Source organism: Lepidochelys kempii, chromosome 1 (assembly GCF_965140265.1).
Source record: "Lepidochelys kempii isolate rLepKem1 chromosome 1, rLepKem1.hap2, whole genome shotgun sequence".
Lineage (NCBI taxonomy): Eukaryota > Metazoa > Chordata > Testudines > Cheloniidae > Lepidochelys > Lepidochelys kempii.
Genome location: NC_133256.1, coordinates 242,741,755 through 242,766,599, shown reverse-complemented (window position 1 = coordinate 242,766,599; position 24,845 = coordinate 242,741,755). Strand labels below are relative to the sequence as shown.

The 24,845-nt window shown below is 39.9% G+C and overlaps 1 protein-coding gene across 5 annotated transcripts in view; it reads left to right on the top strand.

Annotated features, from left to right (window-relative positions):
• The window catches only part of TMTC1 (transmembrane O-mannosyltransferase targeting cadherins 1), a 179,670-nt gene that overhangs the window by 69,019 nt on the left and 85,806 nt on the right, over positions 1–24,845 (top strand). For all 5 annotated transcript variants that reach the window (XM_073321270.1, XM_073321264.1, XM_073321263.1 and 2 more), the window contains 2 exons: positions 5,303–5,492; positions 22,243–22,364. In XM_073321270.1, the coding sequence (XP_073177371.1) occupies positions 5,303–5,492; positions 22,243–22,364 (312 nt within the window). The remainder of the gene's footprint in view (positions 1–5,302; positions 5,493–22,242; positions 22,365–24,845) is intronic.

The following is a 24,845-nucleotide window of genomic DNA, read 5'->3' as shown; positions in this document are numbered from 1 at the left end:
CGAACTCTGGGAGGGAGTTTGGATGCAGGAGAGGGCTCAGGGCTGGGGCAGAGTGATGGGATGCGGGCTCCAGGAGGGGGCTCAGGGCTGGGGTAGGGGATTGGAGTGGGGAGAGGGTGAGAAGTGCGGGCTCTGGGAGGGAGTTTGGGTGCAGGAGGGGGCTTTGGGCTGGGGTTGGGATGAAGGAGGGGGTGTGGGCTCTGGGAAGGAGTTTGGGTGCAGGAGGGGGCTCTGGGCTGGGGCAGGGGGTTGGGGTGCCGGAGGGGGTTTGGGATGCTGGCTGTGGGAGGGGACTCAGGGCTGGGACAGAGGGTTTGGGGTGCTGGCTCTGGCCGGGCAGTACTTACCTCAGAGCAGGGAGCCTGCCTTAGCCCTGCTGCGCTGTCGGACTTTTAGCGGCCTAAAATCTCCCGGTTTGGCTTCAGTAGCCTCCGGGAAATAAAGTCCAATTCCAGGAGACTTCTGGAGAAACCGAGAGGATTGGCAACCCTAGCCTAACCCCGTGGGTGTTGTTTGGTATCCTCCTGCATCTGTAGGGGAGAGAAGAGCATTCAAGTGCAGCAGGCTCTTAGCAGAGAAGGCCTTCTCAGGATTTAGTGTTGCCAACTCTCACAATTCTATTATCTCTCACAATATTTGGTGTTTTTCTTAAAGCCACACTCCTGGCACATGTGACTAGGCAAGGAGATCAGCCTTCTCTTTAAAAAAAAAAAAGAAAAAAGAAAAAAAAGAAAAAAAAGGAAGTCATTGTTGCAAAGAAAAGCCTGAAAACCTGAACCCTTGAGTTTCAAAAACCAGTCCAAAAAGCAAATTATACACACCCACCCAGACATGATTTTTTTTAGCAGACTCAGTGATTTCTGTATGGTTGGGGTTGGCAATAGTGAGACTGTGACTTTTCCATTCTAAATCATTTTCAGTTACTGCCTGGGGCAACAGACAATTCTTCAAGTATTTGTGCCCTATATTGTTTGAGTTTAAACAGTGGCCTAACATAACACTCTTTGCACTAACGGCAACCAGTTCAGATAGCAGAATCATGCTCCTGTTTTCTGCAACAGATGCAATAAATGATGTGCCAAATAAAGCACATGACATTAAATCTAGCCTTAGGGGATTTGAAAGTATGGGTCACCATGACGGCGTCTAAGAGCTAAAGAAAGCTTGCAACTTCTGAATATTTCAGAGACTGTGGGACTGGGAAAACCACATTTGACAATTGCTGAAACTTGTATTTCCATGTTCAATGTGCAATTAAAAATTGATCTCCACTGCAATGCAAACCCAGTTAACTGGCTTTGTGAGGGTGGGAGGGACATGTCAATTGACAGTACGTGATGCCAATTAGGAGGCTAATTCCTCCAGTTGTCTCCTCACCATGACAAGTTAGCCTATGTTATCTGGGCTGAAATGCAGCAGGTCTGACAGAGAGAAATGTTTTAAGCACTGTACTTTTTCCCCCTCTTGAAATTCCAGCAGAAATGAGTAGTAATACAGGGGCGATGATTAATTTAAAATGTAATTTATTGTCAGACAACTAATTAAAAGGAAATATTTTAGTTGCTGACTATAGCTAGGCCCCTAAAATGTAACTAGTGCTTGGAATAATTCCAGGAGGTTTCATTTCTGTTTAAAATTGCAAATTATTTCTATCCTATGTCAGGTTTTGAAATAATGTTTTTGAAAGGTTATGCCTGCACTGAACTTTTTTCTTTATTCAAACATGCTAGGTAAGAGATGTAGTGCTGGATTTACAGGCAATCACATGGGTGCCTGAATGTGGCTCCTCCCTTCCCCCATCTATTTAAATAATGGAAGCAAAAAATCTAAGAAAATTTAGTCAGTTCAAGAGATTTATATTTTATCTAAAACCTGTAGCATATTTAGTCCCTCCCTTCCAATACAATGTGCAGGGGTGCAGGTTCATACATTGTAAAAATTTATTTCACATCACAGAGAACCCTACACCATTCCCTTCTATCTCGATAATTCTCTCACCTCATTGGTCTGTCTGAAAGCATTGGAGAAAAGTTTTGAATGCTGCATTGCTCTTTACAGAAACATTTGCTTTTACCACTTTAGCTCAGTCTGAGAGATCACATTGAAGTATAGATGGTAAAACAGTTATCCACTATTTGTGGAAAACAAATCTTTTAGACCTGGATATTCTGCAGGGTTTCATGCATATTCATGCAGGACTTCATGGATATTCTGCAGTTTTGCAAAAACTGTGTGTAAATTTTCCAGTTTTGACATAAAAATTGAAAACCACCAACATTTTTAGGTACACAACTGACAGAACATTCAAGATTACCAAAATTGAAAGACTGCCCAAATTGTTGGTGACAAGAAACATCACTGATAGAATTTTTGCAATTTGAAAAGGCCAGCTGGAAAATCATTTTTTTTCAGTTTTGCCATTCTGGGATACATGGTGCATGCATTCTAAACCAAGTAAGTTAAATGAGAGCTCTCAGGACTGACAACAGGAGAAATGGCCAAGGGTTTTCTATTCTGATGTACGGCGATGTGCCTCAGCCAACTGTACATGGTACGTAATGTCTTTTGTAGGCTTTGAAATAGTTCACTGCTGTTGGCAAATTGCATTTAAGGAACCCGAGTGTTGCCATAACTGAACAGAATAATTGTCTGCCTACTTTGGTACCCTGCCTCCAGAAGTAGACTGTGCTTGAAGTTTATGGGGAAGGCAAAAACACTTCAGTGAGGGGGGAAATAGATCCATTCACAAAACCTTTCATCATCAACCTGAACTAACTTCCCAGCAGAGTGTACAGCTTTATATTACACTTGCCTATATATCTATTTGGAATTCTTTTTTAAATCACATTAAATTGATTCAATTTGCTGTAACAACAAATTCCACATTTTTGTTACATGCTGCATAAAGTTTTATCATCTCTTGTATCCTGGAGAGTGGATGCTGAAGACCAGCCTGTCTGTTATCTAAACCCATCAGCATTTCACTTGTCTGTATTAAGTTGTTTCTCTCTCCCTCCCTTGAAGATAAATAGTTGAAGTGTGATGAGGCTTCACAATTGCCTGGTAATTTGATGCATCTTCCATATGGGATGACAGTTGAGATGCTTTTTGAACATACCAGTACACAAGTTGCCCTAAGGGCCTTTTTTATTAACTCGGATAACTCATCCGCTGAAAATTTAAGACATTTCAAGTTGGATACCCAAAATTACTCATCACTTTTGAAAATCTTAGCCACGTTTATAACAATGTTACAGCCTGGCACTATTCACTGAATGATGTGAATGGCTTTCATTTGGAAGATGATGACCTCCTGAGGTCTCTTCCAACCCTAGTATTCAATGATTCTATGATTCTGTGATTCTATAAAGATGGCAAGTCATGCCATACGACATTGTGCTGTATAATCCCATCAAGGCTAAGCTACATCATTTTTGGATTGGTGAATCTCTGAGGAACCCCCATGTACTGCAGGAAGTGATTTTGCTGGCTTAGAAGATGGTATTTTTCATTTAGAGTAATGAGCCAATGGCCCAGTGTGACGAGGGGTAGAACTGATCAAAATTTTTTATTCAAAACTTTTTTAGATGAAAAACTGACTTTCATATTTTTCTCCTATGGGAGGGAAAAAAACCCCTTCCTTACACTCTTTTCCTTTCCTTTTCTTTCCCTTTACAATGGCAAAATGAAAAAAGGAGGAAAACAATGGGGGAGGGGAACCTAAAAATTGTGGGATTTACAGTCTTTGTATCAAAATTGGAAAAACTTCTTTGCAAAAACTATCCTGAAAAGGAAATTTTTCCAGTGAAACATCCTTACAACTTTTTGATCAGCTCAGGTGTTGGGACAATATGCTGCTGGAGATAGTGTTTTTGGGATGAGAAATAAAATGAAAATCCCAACCACTTGTTGTTTATTAAACTCCCCCCCCCCAAAAAAGTGAGGGTTGTGAGTCCCTGTGTTTTAGCCAAATTCCAATATGGGTAATTCTATACTGCCTGCCTAAAGTCATTGTTAGACACAGTGTCCTGTACCTCCTGTCCTAAAATACTGTGTAGTGTTCTCCATGCTGAGTAATTGCTCTGTTTTCACAGTAAGTGGTGGATGAAATGATCTTTTATATATGTTTGTACATGTCTTGGGAGTCCTTTGGGATCACTTTAATAAATCTTTGAGCTACCAGAGTGTAATATACAAAAACCAAGCCAGACTGATGAAAAAGTGCTATATTGTATAAATTTATTATTTATATGCAAGTCTGTGCGCTTTCTGGTTCTATATATTTGCCTTTTTTAAAAAAAAAACAATGAAAGTTTATAGACTGTGAATCTCACAGTTCTCCTCAGTGGACTTTGTGAGTATTCGACCAATTTTAGCAGTTCACAAAGAAATGTATTTAAACTCTTCTGTAAACATGGTTTGAGGGAGCAGCTTTAAGGTTTGCAGATAAGTAGCTGCCAAATGACTCAGGGTCAAATTATTTACTTGGATGCATTCATATTGCTCCTGTTCCAGTCCACAGAAGCTTTCACGTGTCCCAAAAGGTAGCATGTTTCCCATGCACCCACCTCCCAATCCCCTCTGCATTACAAATAGCAAATTACAAAGTTAGAAGTCTCTTTCCCCCTCTACTTTTGCAGCCTCCCTTATGCCAACTGCTCATGCCAACTGCTCATGCCCCCCAAGGGCTACGATGGGAGCCAGAAATCACCAACTTTGGTCTGGGCTTCTTGCCGACTGTGCCAGAGAGCAGGCAGGGGGTCTGATGTAGAAGCTGGTGTAGCAGCTCTAAGCTACATGAATTCCTCCGCACAGAGGGAATCTTCAGATGGCTGGTTAAGCTAGAATTAGGGATGCTTTGCATTGCAGGAGTCCAGCAATACTGCTGTAAGAGACTGATGGGTGGGTCTCTCTCTCTCTAATTTTAACTTTTATTTACTCTTTTGTAAAAATAAAACATTACATAGAATTAAAACAGGTACAAAAATAATTATTCACCTCAAAAATATAACATTCCAATAATATATGTAGAACAGTCAAGCCACTCAAAGTTGATGTACAATTCTCATATAGAGATAATTGGTTTAAAGTTTTATGGTGTTTATAAATAACACATGTTGAAGACTTATATTCATAGAATGGTATGTTGCTGTCTTCATATATTTTTATTTTTTCTCCAGTATAAGGGACAATAATTGACTATATCCTGGATCACCATGAACTCAGTCTGCTCTCAACATAAGAAAAAACTTACATGGAATCGAGAACATTCTACGTATTGTATTTCCATTTCATCTTTCAGATTTCTAACTTATTCGTACCTCCTGGCGTTCAATTCCTGGCTTCTGCTAGCACCAATTACTCTGTGCTATGACTGGCAGGTCGGGAGTATTCCTTTAATTGAGTCGATATGGGATGTGAGGAATTTAGCTACAGTTCTCCTGGTGGTGGTGATGATATTACTCAGCTTACATTGCATAACAGCATTCAAGGTAATTTTTAAAAAGTACACTAAAATCTTGTAGTTTATATGTTATTTTTGTTACCTAATAATTGAGGAAATCACCAATAAAAACAATTGAGGTTGTTTTTTTTTCCAAACAATAGACAGTAAGAGGAAAACTACTTCCCTATAACTCTCACAGGCAAATCCAAAAGGCTAAATGCTGCCATTGAATGTATGCATGCTGCTCCCATTTGTTTGGTCTGAGACCAGAATTTAGCCAAAAGTGCTTTATTAAATTACTATTAATCACCCAAAGCCCACTGAAGTCAACTGAAAAACTCTCCTTGATTTCCATGAGCTTTGCTCATGACCCAAGGGCCCAATTCAATTGCCATTAGTCAATGGGAGCTTTGCCATTGGCTTCAGGTGTCTGTCACTAGCATTTGAGGATTAAGTTGATATTTTTATCTATACCTCTAAACCAAATAAAACATATATATGAGACACAATAAGGAGGACAAAATTGAGTGTAATAAGTTGAAAATGACCTGGGAATCATTATTTAGCATAAATGACATGTTGTTTAAATACAAGCTGGTCCAATAAAAGATATTATCTCACCACTGTCTCTCTAATATCCTGGGACAACATGACCACAACCACACTGTGGACAATGTTATTTAAATCCACTTTCACAGATCAGTATTGCAGATACATGTTGCACTGCAGATGTGTAAATGAGATTATACTGGATTTGCGTGGGACAGAGATGAAATATATGTCTAAAGTAAGAGGCATCCCCAGTAATAAGGGATAGTTACAACTGGTGAAGTCATCTCTTTTGATAAAAGTGAGAAGAAATAATTACCTAGTGGTTTGTTGATCATTTTTAAGAGTTCCTTCCTTAAGTGTACAGATAACTATGCTGAAAAACCATTATATGGTAACAGACAGCTCTTGAATTATGCTAAAAAGTGCAGGTCCTGCTCATACTGCTTGCACGCCCAGAGTTCTACATGTGCTCTTGATAGGAGGATAAAAATGACAAAGATTTTTGGACCGTTGAGTCCTTAATTTGGATTCTTTAAAATGTCAACTGATGCCATAGGGAAAACATGGGAAATCAGTCTATTTAGGCATGCTGTAGTTCTGCCTACAGGTCATATGTCTTCTGTATTTATCTTGCTTTTATTTTTTATTGCTAGCTACTTTGATGTAAAATCAGAATCTTTGGAGAGGATTTTCAAAAGGGCTTCGCTTTGATCTAACTCTGCTCCAACTGAAGGCAATAATAAAATTTCCCATTTGCTCAACACTGAGCAGTTCTGAAATCACACCCTTTATTCCTTGATGTTTCTCTAGCTTCTTATCTTTTACCAGTTGTCAAAATTAGGGTTGTGTGCAATGCAGGGATTTCATTTCCTAGGAATGTGCTTGTTTGCTACTTTGAGCCTTGTGTAGTTGGTTCCCCTCCTCCCCGCCTGCACCCCCATTTTTCCTTGGAGATCCTGGTTCAACTGAACAACAAAACACAAAGTAAAATGCATCCCAAACTATCTGGTTTCATGTCCAACCCCTGTTAAACCATAAATGTCAGCGTTTTGACATGGAACGAGGTTTACCAGCCTTATAGCAAACCTGCTCTGAACTTGGAGTTAGTAACGAATCCTGGATTAAGGGGTACTACATGTGAATTTGTTTTATTGTGACAGCTTAGTCATAATTAGAGAGGGCTGAAATATTCTGAATTTCAGTAAGAAAAAAGGATTTTTTGATAAACAGTTTTCCCATTTTTTTTTTACTAGCTTTTGCAATAATTTGCATCATTACCTGCTGTGGAGAGGATTATGATGTCCCAAGCAGTAAGAGTTAAGGTGGGGAACAAACAATAAGAGCAGATGAATTTTGTAGAAACAAATTATCCTGTTTTCATGTGTATGTTACTATTTATAAAGTCAGGGAGGGGGAAAAGGAGTACAGAGAACATGACATGCAGGTACAATTTCTTTTTATTAGACTCTTAAAAAAATCGCATTTCTAAATGAGAAATCAGTGACTTTTTAAGATGACGGAACTCACGTGTACAGGCAAAGACCATCGTTCTACCAGACAAATGGCAGGCAGTCTTGGCTGGTTTGCTTATGCTATTTGGCATGAGGCATATCAAGTTATTTCACATTGAATCAAATCTTCTGCTTTCTTTTTGAAATAGTTCCATGAATTCACATTTTAATTATCTGTTCACCTTTCTCCTCTTCCAATAACACAGTATAACCTGGAAGTGATAGTTCACAATTTTGCTAAGGAATGGGTTTAACATTAATAAGGCAAGGATTATATATATGTGTATTAATCTCTAGAAAGACAAGGTGGGTGAGGTAATGTGTTTTATTAGATCAACTCTGTTGGTGAAAAATACAAGCTTTCAAGCTTACACAGAGCTCTTCTTCAGGTCTCTGTGTATGCTCAGAAGCTTGTCTTTTGCACCAACAGAATTTGGTCCAATAAAAGATAGTACCTCACCCTCGTTGTCTCTCTAATATCTTGGGACCAACATGGCTACAACAATGATGCAAGCTGCTATTCTCTATCACATGTGCAAACACACACGTGCTCTGGTTGCCAGTAGCATTTTCTGTTCTGTGGTACTAAGAATAGGAGATCCTGCATGCCAATGACTGTGGCAAAATCAAAGATATCAGCACAGTAAATGTTGAATTGTTTTCCGGCGGGGAGGGAAAGGGGTGCATGCCCATGTGACATGCGCACACAGAGAATTATAGAATATATTACATGGACTGTAATTACAGAATGCATGTGTTGGATTGATGGCTTTGTCGCCACTAAATTTTAAACAGGACTAATTTGTTGTTTATGCTTGTGATTAGGGTAATCACATTGTTGGAATGTATGTGCAGTACTGATAAAGGACATCTAAGCCATGAAGGTTGATTGTTCCATTTAATTTTATGAATGCTCTATATTTATACCCCAGAAAGAACATAGACTGATAGCTCTGAGGTTTCTTCTCACTAGTTTTGCATATGCTATGCTTGGAACAGAGCCACATATTTCATTGGAGAGAGTTTTACACTGAAAACTGCATGAATTGGAAACGCAGCTGTCCAGTTTTCGATTGTTTAGTAGAATGAATGTCACTGCTTCTTTCTCTTTCCCTTTGCTCCTGTTGGTTTCAACTTTGCTACTCTTCTTGTGTAACAAGGAAATGCATCAGTAAACTCTATTGCCTAATGATCTGTTTAGGAGCCTTGATTAAATGGGTTCACAAAAGGTCTCCTGTTTTCTGCGCATCTGTAACCTACTGGTGACTTTGTTACAGGTCACCCTCTGTGACACATTGACCATAGTTCCTCTTTCTGGAAAACATGCTGTCTAGGTCTCCAAGGACAGAAAGAACTGCACCACCACCTGAATAAGACTTGCCATTCTGTTTATACCCTTTATATCTGCAGGCTCATTTTTCAGCTGCCACAATCTGTCCCATTACACTCAGCTGCCAATGACTGTAGCAAATAATGCCTGATGGGGTTTAATAGGCTTGTCTCCTGTAGTACTTCTGGATTCCCCTGTACTGTGAGTGAAGAAAGACTCCGCTACAATCGCAGGCCAAGGTTTTCAGTAGTGACCAGTGATTTGGGGTTCATCTGTTTGGGAGTGCCCAGTTTGAGACTGCTTAATGAGGCCTCGTTTTCAGAAGGGAGGTGGTTAACTTTTTCTGAAAATCTGGCTCCTTTCAGGTGTCTCAAACTGGACACCCCGAATTGCTAGTCACTATTGAAAGTCTTGGCCTCAAACTCCAGTCGCCAATGTGAAAGTGTCCTGAGTGGCTGTTAGAGAGAAGAACTTTCCATAAACAACCAGATCAATTAAGAAAGGTATTGAAACTGATTGAGGTCTGTGTGTATGGGGGGGGGGGAGAGGCAGAGGGGAAGGCTAGAAAGGCAGAAACCCTATTGTTAACCCCAACATTTTATACAAAACTTAATGAAAAGAGACGGGGCAGGAATAGAACATTGTAAACCCAACCTTAGCGATGAAGAAAGGAGCTGCTATATTTTCTAGATTTAGGGGTAGGTGAATTACAAGACAGTCACTGACAATAAAGATCCAGTTTTAAATTCTGGCTACCAACTAAATAAGTCAAAGCATCTACTGTCCCTCTGATGCTAGAAATGGTCAGTAGTACAAGCAACTACTTATAGTTCCTGGCTTTCCATGCAGAAGGGAACTGTACCTGCTGAGACAGTGGGGAGAAAGGAGGCCTGGCATACTGTCAGGCCAATAGCTTTTTCATTGGTGTATCACAATTATTCAGGGAGCATGAAAGGAATACCCTTTAAATGGTTGCTCTGCCACTCTCCTTGGCATTTTTAGGCCATTGCTTTATTACTAATATGATTCAATTGCAACTTGTCCTCTACTTGTAGCTGTAAAATTTACAGAGCATACAATGGGTCAGATTCCATGCTCCTTATGCTGGCAAAACTCCTGTGTGCTTAGGCCCAATCCTAGACTTTATTCAGGCTATGTTGGTGTTGGGGAAGAACTGGGTAGGTGTGGGCGGGGTGTCATTCACAAAATCAATGTGGACAGGAGAATCATAAAACTGAGGATACCATACCTGAAAGAGTTGGAGGTCATTTTAGGGTGAATTTAATGTGCCTTGTCACTGACTTTATTCCTTCTGCCTTACCACTGAATTCTCCTTGGCCTTTGTACTCATGACCAGTATTGCCAAAGCACCTTATGGCAGTTTCTGCCTCAAACAAGCATTAAGTGTTATGAATATTAGCTAAAGGGTATTCCCCGTTTTTTGTGCCTTGCTGGGAAGGAAGCATTATTTATGTTTTTAAAACCTAAACATCTCTCATGGTCTATGTGTTGCTTTTAGAGTATTTGCCTTGCTGCTATATGTAATGTAGCTACATATGGTGCAGGAGGGTTTGGTGCTTTTCAGATTATAGACACTATAGGCAATTAAGGCAAAGTATTATTATCAAACCATTTTATTATATATAGTTGTCCATTGGCTTTTACTTTAAAATAGAGCTGGTTGTCACATTTCTGTAAGTATGTTCCTTAGTTATAGCAAGATATTTAATGTAGAATTATTTATTTCTTCCAGTAAATTGCATGATATTTCCCTTTACGCGGTGGTTTATATGTAGGGAGAAAAGCAAGGAAGTTTCCAAACTCTGCATTCCCTGGCTCTAAATGTTTAATAACCATATTTTATATATATTTTTTTATGGTTTTCACTGGCACTTGTTGAGTATATTCTGTTGCGCTATTTATCTTAGTCTACATGTTTGAGACCTTTGCATGATTTCCCATGTTTGGCATCTCATTAGTAAATCACTGTCTGCGGACCTTTCTCAGAGCAATTACCTTTTAAAATATCCTGTAATGCTAACAGCACAGTCTTTGAAAGTATGTTTAGCAAAATTCTTCTGCCTCAACCACTGAGAACAACGCCTTTGTTCCCAAGTGCTTCAAAGACACTGCAAGGTGAATAAGGCTATTTATCGACTGCGTATATCTGACTAGCTGGAAACCACAGTCATTTTCATAAAAGGATCATTTAAAATAAATCCTGCTTTCACTTTCCTGAGGGCCCACTTTCCTGAATTCCTAACACCAAGCTAAGGTCAGTACTGATGTTCTTAATGTTTAGCAGTGAGGTTTTCTGTGCCTTGTCTGTTGTTAACGTTTGCTTCAGGGAGGGAGCAATAAGCCATAAAGACCTTGCTTAGCTAAAACTGAAGGAAGGGAAAGAAAAAAAGCACTTGGAGGAACTCTGCATGTCTTGCTGGCTGACTTCTAGGAGTATGGAAAGCTGCAGGCTGATTGGCTAAGTATCCTTGCCGTTGATGGAAAATACCATAGAACTCTTCTTGAGGTTATAGGTATGTCGACCAGAAAATGCAAGCAAAAGAAGAAAGTGACTGTAATCTCTCTATATGCAGCTGCCAAACTTGTAAAAATACTTTCTGTCCATGTTCTTTTATTCATGGTGGTAGTTTTAGTTGAAAGGAAAAGCAGGCTTGACATGTACAAGGTAGATGTAGCCCAAACTGAAGTACTTCTGTTAATTTTCATACATATGAGCATGCTCGGCATGTCACAGCACAGAATCCTTAGCTCCTGCAGGATTTTTTCATGCACGTAAGTAGTTTTGGCATTTCCATCCCTTTTTTGCACCGAAGAATTATGTTTTAGGGGTCTTCTCTTTGTTTATTAACCTGAAGGAAAAGAAATGTAGACTGTCAAGGCCCATTTAAAGTGACTGGAAAGACTACTCGTGACTTCTTTGGGCCTTGGATCAGGGCCTCAGACAGTGAATGAAATGAATAAGGTAGACAGATTAATGATTAAGAAATGTCCAGGGTAATGGGAAAATGTTTCCCGTTTTGAGTTGGTTTGCAATATACAGTAAAGTTTCAAGGTCTGTCCCATAATTTTTAATGGGATCCCCTTCTCACTTGTTTAGGAGGGAAACCATTCCATCCTATATTGAGAACATAGTCAGTTCTCCAAACCATATTACCTGTATTCATATAACAAGCACTGTCTAGGCTAAGTTTTACCTTCCTTTTTTCTTCATGTACTGTAGCAACTTGAGGTCTGAATTAAAAAATAAATTCATAAGGTTCAATTTAAAAAAAAAAATCTGGAGCCAAATTCTTTTTTATTTCCTTTCAGAATGCGCCAGGCTATTTCAAGGATGCACACCCTCTTGCATCCTGTTCAGAGGAGGCCATGAAGTGTGCAACTAGAGGATATAGGGGTTGAGGCAGATAAAATGAACCCATTGCTTCAGAGAGCCATTGGAAGACTTAATAATGAAGACTCAGATGTGATTGATTTCCCTGAGTTTGAATGTGCCTTATAGTTAGCTGTAAGAAAACACATTTGGCTGTGTAAAAAAGAAAGGGAAGCTGATAGATATAGCCTATTGGGGGAAAAAATCCAATATTAAAATAAAAAGAAATCTCAGTAAGTTAAATTTCTGCCTCTTTGTTGGGTCATTGAATTGTAAATGCTCTGCATACTGTTTTGTTCCATATTGAAGAGCCTGACTTTCAGAAGTGCTCTGCGTCCACATCTCCCATTTACTTCAGTAGCAGTTGTAGTTATTTAACACTTCCGAAAATCAGGCCCTAGTTTCCATTATGGCATATTAATTCCCCTTTCTGAAAGCAGAAAGTGAATAGCAATAGATTAGTTCCCAGTGGCTGTGATCAGTGCTGAAGATTTCCTGAGGCACTCCCTGGTCAGGTAGCCAGTGACGCTGGATCAGTTCCAGCCTTGTGTGTGTACTTGTGTCAAGGTTCCTCCCCCACTCTGAACTCTAGGGTACAGATGTGGGGACCTGCATGAAAAAACCTCCTAAGCTTATCTTTAGCTGCTTAGGTCAAAACTTCCCCAAGGTACAAAATATTCCCCCCCGTTGTCCTTGGACTGGCCGCTACCACCACCAAACTAATACTGGTTACTGGGGAAGAGCTGTTTGGACGCGTCTTTCCCCCCAAAATACTTCCCAAAACCCTGCACCCCACTTCCTGGACAAGGTTTGGTAAAAAGCCTCACCAATTTGCCTAGGTGACTACAGACCCAGACCCTTGGATCTTAAGAACAATGAACAATCCTTCCAACACTTGCACCCCCCCTTTCCTGGGAAATGTTGGAATAAAAGCCTCACCAATTTGCATAGGTGACCACAGACCCAAACCCTTGGATCTGAGAACAATGAAAAGGCATTCAGTTTTCTTACAAGAAGACTTTTAATAAAAATAGAAGTAAATAGAAATAAAGAAATCCGCCCTGTAAAATCAGGATGGTAGATATCTTACAGGGTTATTAGATTCAAAAACATAGAGAACCCCTCTAGGCAAAACCTTAAGTTACAAAAAAGATACACAGACAGAAATAGTTATTCTATTCAGCACAATTCTTTTCTCAGCCATTTAAAGGAATCATAATCTAACACATACCTAGCTAGATTACTTACTAAAAGTTCTAAGGCTCCATTCCTGGTCTATCCCTGGCAGAAACCAGCATACAGACAGACACAGACCCTTTGTTTCTCTCCCTCCTCCCAGCTTTTGAAAGTATCTTGTCTCCTCATTGGTCATTTTGGTCAGGTGCCAGCGAGGTTACCTTTAGCTTCTTAACCCTTTACAGGTGAGAGGAGCTTTCCCCTGGCCAGGAGGGATTTCAAAGGGGTTTACCCTTCCCTTTATATTTATGACAACTTGTTCTGCTGAAGAACAAGGAAGTTGTTTTTTGGTGCTGCTGAATGCTAGGAACAGGGACAGAGACTACTAGGCAGTTAAAGTGCACAGAATAGCAACTGTAAAAAGACAACTGTGTGGCTCCATACATATTGTTTCTCAGTGACTCCATGTCAGATTTGCCCACTTCTAGTCAATAAAAAATATTGATGTTTTTTTCAGTGCTTAGAAGGGAGATAGCTAGAGAGAGACCTAATTATTAAAGGAGGGTGTTGCTAGTGACTTGCTGAACTCAGGCCTGGTATTTAAGGGGCATTGTGCTCTTTGGATGGAAAGTAAAACAGAGTTCCTGACAAGAGATTAAAGAACTCATGCTGCTTTCTGTAAGCGTAGGGCTGTTCGAACTTGGCCAGGACACCAAGCTTAACTTGGGTAACTACACTTTCACCAAAAATTTCACCTGCAGTTTCAATTGGATTGTACTGTTTTCTTTATTTCCTGACCTTTAGTGTTGTTGCAAGCTGGTAAATAAATACCCACTATGATCCATCCTTGAGGTGGCTGCAGTTCAGTGGCAGGTAAAGTGATTCCTCTATGTCCCTGGGATGAGTTTGTCATCCCATCTCTTGGCATCTGAAATTGTGTGAGTTTTGGCCCTAATTCACCAGGATATAGTGCACAGAGGCATCTGCAGCTCTCTAGTCTCTGACTGCTGGGCCCCACCAGAGGGCCTACTCTGACTTCTTTTGCTGACGTAAAGGAGTTTATGGCAATAGGAGATCAGTCCTGACATGACCCAACCTTCTGCTTGGACCAAAGGAAGTGGAACAGCTGGCACAAGAGATCATTACTGTGCATAGGGATGAATCTCCAGGAGAACTCTCTGGCTGGCTTTATACCACTTATGTGTGAGTTTAAAGAGAATTTAGCAAACTGGAGAACCAGCTCTCTTATCTTTACTGTTGCATATGGAAGGTGCAATTAGACATTTGCAAATCTTGCCCCCTTGTAGTATGCAATGTGATGGAGTGTGATGTTGACAGTGACTTGGCATAGGCCTGTTGAATAGTGAAGTTAAAAGATGGTTGAGAATTGTGATGAGCAACCAGTATTGTAAGCACATGTGAAGTTACCTTCTGAGTTTGTATGGGGTTTAGAGGTCTAAACACATCCATGAGTGCCAAGAATAAACTGCAGAGTTGTAATCCTGTCATGTCTTTGACTGATTCCTTTTGTGGTCACTTAACCTCTCTGTACCTCACTCTTCTCATAGATAGATTATTTACTTACCTCCTAGGATTGTAAGCACTTTGAAGATGAATAGCATTTATTGCTGTTGTAGAATCATATGCATCCATCCTCCTTGCAGTACTAACTTCTCTGTGCCTGAAGTTAGATGCTTGAAACATGGGCCATCTAAGACTCACTGACAGAATGATTCAGCTCTTTGTTAAGAAGGCACCCCTTAATCTATTGAGAGAGTTCAAAAGGAGGCGAGATGGCTTTTGTCTTGTCCCTGTAATAAAGGAGAGAGAGACATCCATTTAATAGCCACAGGCAAATCTTGAGTTTCAAATAAGCAAACATGGGTAAACCACTCAGGAAATGTTCAAAGAAAGGAAGGAAAACCTCTCACAGTTGCTAACCAGCTGCTCTCTTATTGCCAACTCTAGCTGTGCATGCCAAGAAAGGGGTTCTAAAGAGCTTTCTCAGTGAAGGGATATGGACTTTCAAAGTGCAATACTTACTCCAGGACACAGATTCATCATGCTGTGTCTTATGACAGGTGGGTCAAGCTCAGTTTAGAGAGGCTCTACATTTTTTCCTCTGAGGTCTCACTTTGAGAAGAGTATTGTGATTTAATAGCTCAGGAATCTGAGGATACAGAATATGTCCTTCTGGAAGTTCAGTCTCTAGTAGTTTCTGCCCCTCCCTCTTTTTTTTTTTAATCTTTTTTAAAGTTGCCAAACTAGCAATTTAATAAACTTATTTCTCCTTTCATATATTTTGGCCTCTGAATGAGTCAGAGAATTCGCTTCAATTTTGTTTGATATAGTGTGACTAATTCTTGTCTCGCTTATATGAAAAGAGCTTATATCTTTTGAATCGATGATACGAGAGTGAAGCTTTGCGGATTTTTAAAATCCTTCTTTATTGATTTTTGATTAGAGTAAAGGAGACTAAACCTTTAAGAAGCAATAATAGGCAGGCATATGAATAATAATAAAAAAAATACATTGGATAAATATTATTTTCATTCAAAGAAATCCGGCGTGTTGTCAACAAACCAGGGAGTTCTAAGGTTAATTCAAAGGTCTCTTCCATGCAGAGAAAGTCATTTTGGAGTGCCTATAAAGACCTTAGCATTATATTTCCAAAAGGATGAAATGTCTTTATCCAGGCAGAAAGAGCTGGCTCTTGTTAGAACGAAGTGATTGCTAATGTCCAGCCCAAAGTTTGCATTTTAAGAAAACAGAAAAAATATAGAATCACATATCTGCCCTTTCTGAAGCTTCAAATGGTGCTCTAGGGATGTGGGTGAAGCTGGGGGTTCTACCATGTTCTGCAGCCCAGTTTGTCCCTAAATTGGCCCGTTCCACCAGAGTAATAAAATGTGTGTTTCTAAACAAACTGTCAGCTAAACAAACGGTCTAAATATCTGAAGTATCCCATGTCAGAAATGTAACAAATGCCTTGTTCTTTTGCAATTCATTATGTTTTGGGGGCAATTTCTTAAGAACTGTTCTTGAAATAAGGTCCCGCTTTTCCCACTTTCTAAAGATATGCAGTGTTGGTTTCTGAATCAGTTCTGTCTTCAGTTGTTGATTCACCAATAAATCTGGCAGCCTCTCCTGAGGAAGAAAGGACAACAGTTGGGCATACTAAATAAACTTGCTTGGAAAAGAGAGAGAGGCTGAAATTCTGGCCCTGTTGAAATCAGTGAGAGTTTTCCAATTTTCATTAGGGCCAAGAATATCACCCATAGTACATAAGCTCCTTTCAAGTCCTTTAGCTATTTATTGTGTTCCTTCTCTTTCCTCTTTTATTTTTCCTTAAGTCTGTAAGAGAATTTTAGTGCTCATTAAAGTCATCTAAAGAAACCTAAATTCTCAGCTTTTAAATGGTCTATCTTAAAGCAAACTCACTAAGTATAGCAAGGCAATTAGTCCTGTTCTTAGCCCACAAAAAGCTAACGATTGTTAAATGACTTGCCGCCGCACCAACTATTCCAATATTTGGCAATCTCTGTTCTAGACAGGACCATCACATCAAACTTTGGACCCTGATTCAGGATTTGAACCAAAATTTCCAAAAGTGAAAAGCCAGTGCTGTAACCCATTAGACCACCTCGAGTCCACTGTGACTCATCCCTCTTATATGGTTTTTGTTTTTTTTTTAAATTAGTGCCAGGCTAGAAAGGAGGTGCTGTAGTCCTAATAAACAGGTTGGATTATGAACAGGAGGCTGCCAGGCAACTCTCCAACACCACATTCTACAGGCTCTTATCCTCTGATCCCACTGATGGTTACCAAAAGAAACTACAGCATTTGCTCAGGAAACTCCTTGCTACAGCACAGGAACAAATCTACACGGACACACCCCCAGAGCCCCAACCAGGGGTATTCTATCTGCTGTCCAAGATCCATAAACCTGGAAACCCTGGATGCCCCATTATCTCAGGCATCAGCACTCTTACAGCAAGATTTATCTGGCTATTTGGACTCTCTCCTTAGACCCTACGCTACCAGCACTCCTAGCTATCTTTGAGACACCTCCGACTTTCTGAGGAAACTACAGTTCATTGGTGATGTTCCTGAAAACACCATCCTGGCTATCATGGATGTAGCAGCTCTTTGCACCAATATTCCACATGAGGGTGGACTACAAGCTCTCAAGAACAGTATCCCTGATGAGGCCATGGCACACCTGTTGGCTGAGTTTTGTGACTTTGTCCTCACCCACAACCATTGCAGATTTGGGGACGACTTATACCTTCAAGTCAGTGGCACTGCTATGGGTACCTGCATGGCCCCACAGTATGCCAACATTTTTATGGCTGACTTAGAACAATGCTTCATCAGCTCTCGTCCCCTAGCGCCCCTCTTCTGCTCTACTCCGCTACATTGATGACATCTTCATCATATGGAGCCATGGAAAGGAGGCCCTTGAAGAATTCCACTGGGATTTCAACAATTTCCACCCTCCTCCCAAGAGATCCACTTTCTGGACACTACCGTGCAAATACGTGATGATCACATAAACACCATTCTATACTAGAAACCTACTGACCGCTATACTTACCTGCATGCCTCCAGCTTCCATCCAGGACACGTCACATGATCCATTGTCTACAGCCAAGCCCTAAGATACAACTGAATTTGCTCCAATCCCTCAGATAGAGACAAACACCTACAAGATCTTTATCAAGCATTCTTAAAACTACAGTACCCACCTGGGGAAGTGAGGAAACAGATTGACAGAGTTAAATGGGTACCCAGAAATTACTTACTACAGGACAGGTCCCACAAGGAAAATAACAGAACACAACTGGTTATCATGCACAGCCCCCAGTTAAAACCTCTCCAGCACATTATCAATGATCTGCAACCTATCCTGGGAAATGATCCCTCACTCTCACAGACCTTGGGTGGTAGGCCAGTCCTTGCTTACAGACAGCCTCCCTCCCCACCCAACCTGAAGCAAATACTCACCAGCAACTTCACACCACACCACAGAAACACTAACCCAGGAACCAATCCCTGTAGCAAAGCTTGTTGCCTGCTCTGTCCCCATATCTACTCTAGCAACACCATCAGAGGCTCAATCACCTGCACATCTACTAATGTGATATATGCCATCATGTGCCTGCATGCCCCTCTGCCATGTACATTGGCCAAACCGGACAGTCCCTACATAAAAGAATAAATGGACACAAATCGGACATCAGGAATGGTAACATACAAAAGCCAGTAGGAGAACATTTCAATCTTCCTGGACATTCTATAACAGATTTGAAAGTAGCTATACTTGAACAAAAAAACTTCAGAAACAGACTTCAAACAGCAGAACTAAAATTCATTTGCAAATTTAACACCATTAATTTGGGCTTGAATAGGGACTGGGAGTGGCTGGCTCATTACAAAAGCAGCTTTGCCTCTCCTGGAATTGACACCTTCTCATCTGTTATTGGGAATGGACTACATCCACCCTGATCGAATTGGCCCTGTCAGCACTGGTTCTCCACTTGTGAGGTAACTCCCTTCTCTTCATGTGTCATTATATAATGCCTGCATCTGTAATTTTCACTCCATGCATCTGAAGAAGTGGTGTTTTACCCATTAAAGCTTATGCCCAAATAAATCTGTTAGTCTTTAAGGTACCACCAGGCTCCTTGTTGTTGCCATGCTGACAGAGAGGTAAAAATGTTCTTTGGTTCCTCTGCAGAAAAGTAGACTGATTCATTACTGCCTTTGGGATGTTATTCCACAACACTAGGGTAGAACAAGTGAGTAGAAGATTTTAAAGGAGTTTAATAGAATTTTGACCCTAAGTTTTGCCTTGTAAAGCAAGAGTTCACATGGAGTCAAATAACATTGACTTTAATACTTTCAGACCTAAAGGCCTTCAGGAACCAGCCTCTTAATGAACTCTTCAGCCTGAGCTGACTTCCTTAAAAAGGGCACTGTTAGCTGTCAAGTAATGTTATTTATTTTAGAAGTAACTAGCAGCATGGTGTTTTCACAATATTGATACTAGTGTCACTGGGCTCTTTTGCACATGTGCTGTGCCCCTCTGTGATGTAGATGCTTGTTCTGCCACTCTTTGTGAACCCCGCCAGAGGGATTGAATGACCAAGGCTCCCTGGCATCCAGACAGCGCTGCGATACTTTATACAGAGAAGTGAGGAGATTAGATCGCCCACTTCAGCCTAACTGATATATGTATCTTACCCTTTTCCATTCAACGTACGTTTAATTTATTTGTTTTCTACTTCCTGTGGTTTGAATGGAATTTGATTGTTCTTGTAATTCCATGTCCTTACAATACATCTCTTTGTTCATCAACTTAATGGACTGATCTCAGTCTCAGCTCTGTGAACAGTGTATCTAACTTTGCTGCTGTGGCTACAAAGCAAATTCATAATGTTTTATTGCGGGCCCTATGCAAAATTCTTGCAGGATGGTGGTGGTGTCTGTCTAAGTGTATTAAAAAGAGGGTAAGATGAGTGTGCATTTTAGTTTTTAGAGAGTATTTTTACAGCTGAGGCCAGGGATATGACTTGTACGCCGAAATTTGCCTTTGGCTTCCTTTCTGAACCTGGGCAAATCACTTTTACCTCTCTGTGCCCTATCTGTTCAATGAGGATAACAAGATTTCCCTTCCCTATAATGAAGTTGTGAACCTTAGTTCAGTGGGTCTCAAACATTTTTCATAATTGAAAAATCTTGATGGAGAGGTTCTCATGGACCACCTTCGATCCTGTGGACAGCTGCACAGATCACTTCCCCTCCCATTTGTGATTGTACAACATCCTCGTGGCAACTGGTGCTGGTTGGCATTTTTCAAACAAAGTTTTATTGTTGATAAATGAACTTTTTTCTAATATGAAAAATTTTACAAAACAACTTGATCTTTTTTTAAAAAAAATGTAGTGATATCATACTGCTTTCTCTTGCATCTGTGACAAGGAAAATTCTATAATTCAGACTCCTCATCTTCCTCTTGGTTACTTATTTAGACAGTGTTTTCCCCCCCCCATTAAAAAGTGTCTTCCTCCTACATTGCACAATTCATGCTAGTGCTGTGGTGGTTCTTTCTTCAGAGATTTCTCACAAGTTTTGCGAAGTGTGGTAACTGCAAATTTCATGAATCTAAATTTTTTGTAAAAGGTAGTCTTGGGTGACCAGATGTCCTGATTTTATAGGGGCAGTCCTGATTTTTGGGTCTTTTTTCTCACATAGGCACCTGTTACCCCCCACTTCCTGTTCCAGTTTTGACACTTGCTATCTGGTCAGTCCTGTAGAGTCTGTGGGAAGAGTAATCAGTTTTGTGCTTGACGTGGTGTTTACTTCTACTTGCTAGTATTGTTATATAGGGGAGCTTAGGCACTTAACATAAGGAACCGTTGCAGTCAATTTGTTTGTAGCACTGCAAGTGTTATATGCTCAATAAACATACTTACAGTGCATATGTGATGAAATCTAGCAATTATTGTTAAGCCATGGGTCAATGTCTGTTACACCAGTGCAGTGCCAAAGCAGATTGTACTGGTGTAAGTGAGAGCAGAATTTGGCCTTAGGTCTTTTGCTGGGCTGCATACTGCTACGTAGGCCTTGTTTGATATTTCCATTTTTAGATCCCTTCATGTAAAGCTTTGTAAGGCAAATAGGCTCTCCAGCACTGAGAAATAGACCAAAATGATTAGAAAAGCTGAAAAGACTAAGTGAGTCAATTTGCATCTGCCTTTAAATGTTACAAAGCTAGACCTCACAGAATGAATTCCCCATCATTTAGGCATGGTACAACAATGACTGATTAAACTAGGGTATTATTGGCCAGCACAAGAAGGCACAAATGTCTAGACTGGGTGATTTAACTAACTAAATTCTGTTCTTTCATCTAAAGAAACCTAAATTCTCAGCTTTTAAATAGTGAGTTTGATTACCTTAATTTGATCTTTAGTGAGCAACAGCAGACATTACAAACTGATTCATCCAATTGGACTGGAGCTAGTAGAGAAATGGAATTAGCCTTCATCTCTAAAGTCTGTGGTCCCTCCAGATCAGGACTGAGGCCTTTGTAGTCTGGCAGTATTTGGAGCAGCTGTGCAAATCACAATAGTTTTGACAAAATCACATGTGACAATTTCATTTCTCCACTCATAGCAAGCAAACCTTAAAAACAGCAGTATGGACCAAAGACATTAATATTAATGTACAGAATGCCTCAAATGTTGAACACTGTATTGGACATAAGTATCTTGTATGATAAAGTATAATTAAAATTTTATAAATCTCCAAAGGGATAAAAAGACTGTATTAATGTGCAGTTTTGGGTTAATTTTCTTCATACAGAACATTACAGATATAGCTGTCACTTCTTAATTGTAAAAACTTGAGACTGAACACAGACATGTGTGTCTATGTGTACACCCCCACTATTTTCATATATAATATTTCAGTTGCACATTGTAACTTTCTGAGGTAATTTACAGGCAATCTTAAATATCGATGTACAGTAAAACTGACCTCAGAAATGTTGCCAAGAGTAATACACACTGTATTGTATCTGATGTTTGTGTAATTCAAACAATAAACGTGTTATGGGTATGTCAACTGCACAATACACAAACAATATGTAAATGTAAGGAACTGCAGTGTGGAATAATTCCTGTTTTCAATGCAGTACATTGATCAATCATTAATCTGATTAATTTATTTTATTAATAAGAATCTGAAAATGGAAGAGGGGCAACTTAATGTTGATTGGAAGTTGGATTTCTTTTTCATTCACATGCATTTCACTATTGTGTTGTTGCAGAAACTGGAACATAGAGAAGTTTTAGTTGGCTTGTTGTTCCTGGTTTTCCCATTTATCCCAGCCAGCAACCTCTTCTTCAGGGTGGGGTTTGTGGTGGCAGAGCGAGTCCTTTACATGCCAAGGTAATTATTGCAATTGAATTCCTTTATAATGAGACCCTCTCACCCATTTTGTAAAAGCAGGTAAGATTTTTTTTTAATTTTTCGCTTATTATTGTGATTCAGACATTATATTTTATTTATTTTTTGTCCAAGCACAATATACGTTTGAATTTTTGAGCAGCAACATCAGGAAATATGTAGCCTGTCAAGGCAGGCTACTTGGCAGAATCAAAGCTAGTTCCATTCCACTGTTACGAATTTTTTTGAATGTGGTTGAAAGTATCTGTACAAAGGGAAGCAGCGTGTTGTTTCTTGTACGTTGTCCTTTTGTGTTTGTACGAATTGTGCTGTTTCGCTAAGCAATATTGTCAACTTAAATTGTCCATGTTCTCTAATGTAAGCATAGTATTTATAGGGTTAACCATTATTATTACTATTTATATATTACTAATAGCCAAGGGGGTTCATTGTGCTAGATTCAGTATAATCACAAAGGAAGACAAGGTCCATCTCCTAAAAAGTTGATAATCTAAGTCTCTGCTGCTGCAGGTGGACTGTTTCACCCACACAGTCCCATTGCCCATGCACTATCAATTGCAGGATCAAGGCCTATGAAAGAGTTTATAGTCTAATGGGTGGAGGTAGGAGAAGACTCCCATACCTTCCTCAACTGTAACTGCAAATTTGAGTTCACCCTAGTTTCCACCTAGATATAATTTACATTCTAGACTGACTAGCTGCTAGGGGGTTCTGGTGCTTCTTGCTGCTCTTGCAAGCAGCATAGTTTTGAACTACTCCTTGTATCTCCATCATATCCAGATCTAAGGCTGAAGCAGTAGGAAAGGCCAACCATCCAAGATGCAACTAGTGATTGCCTGCTTGATCCAGCCATAAATAGAATTACATTTTCATAGCATTGTAGCCATATGTTTACATTCTAAGAGCTCAGTTTTACCATCAGGTGCATACTCAGTTCCCATTATCTTTCATGGTGATTGAACTTACAGAGCTGATGGCCCTAAACCCCAGATTGCTTTATGCTGAAATAACTGCTTTATTTCCCCCTACTTTTTAAAATTGGATTGCTGAAAAAGCAAATAAAAACAGAAAACCCGGAAAAATATTTTCTGTAGTCCTGATCCTGCAAAGGCTCGTGTTTCTACTTAATTTTATGCCTATCAGTAGTCCCATGGACTTCAGTAGGCCTACTCTCTGGTCTTTGATAGACTGGGGCCAGAGTCTATAGTTTTACATAGCTGAGATATATTTCTGCCTCCTATTATATCAGTTTGTTTTATGGGCCATATCCTGTTTACCTTATTCACAGAAGTAACCCCCTTGAGTTCGATGAGACTGTTCACATGGGTAAGGTGAGTGAGATTTGGCCCTCTGAGTTATTCTGGGAATCATCACCACAACTCGTGATTCTTGTTACTGTCCATTATTTTAAATGGAGAAACCCATCAAAGCTGTTAAAATAGATATTGAGAAACAAGCAGACCAGCTTGCTTCTAACACACTGCCGTGTTGTTCTCTCACTTTTCTGGCTGTGGAAAGAGCAAGGGCTTGAAGTGCTGCAGACGCCAGCATCTAGCTCTACTCCAGATGAGATTATTGATATCACGGCGTGCCTTTTGAAGTTGGTGGTAATGAAAGAGGACAAATAGGCAATGCTCCAGGAGGACTTTGCGGAAGGAATATGAGCATATTTAATATGTGCATAGGAACGCTGCTTATATAATATTTTTCATCCTTCTGTGGGTTTTACAAACATACAACCTGTGAAGTAGGTAATTAAAGTGACTCCCTTTTTTAGGAGGAGATACTGAGGCAGAGACGTTAAATGGTAAACACTAAGAGTGAGTATGTGTCAGAGTCCCTGGGTCCTGTTCTGTTTTCAGTCCACTAGAGACCATTCATTTCCTCATTTACAACCTTTTTTCACCCCAGGTGGCAGGCCACTGAACTGAAATTTAAAATGAAGAACTAACATGGCCGTTAATTGTCACATCAAAGAAAGTGTGTGGACAGCTCTCACTCTCTGTCACCAGATTCTTTGTAGGAGAAGGAAGGATGCTCAAAAAATTATATACATGAGGGTGTTGAGAACTAAATTTACTGCCTGCAAAGTTATTGAATACCAGTGAGCACTCTTTCTGTCTCTCTATAAACAGATTGGATGGGGGAGTGTTAGCCTTCCATGAGCATTCATAACTATTGTGAAACCACAATGACATCTCTTTATTTACCCCCTCTCCCCACCCCGAGGTACTTGGCACATAATATTGAGGATATAAGAGAAAGAGGGGCGGTGTTCTTTATTTGAAACATTCTTTAGCAACTGTTTCATTGCTTGCATTTTGCCAAATGCAATATACTTTTCTTGAGTTTTGTTCTATTTTTGCTCTAACATCAATTACTAAATTGGAATATTTCACCCCATTTGAAAGATTTTTTTGAGGTGAGAAAGCTGACTCAGTGTGTGGAAAACACATTGATGAT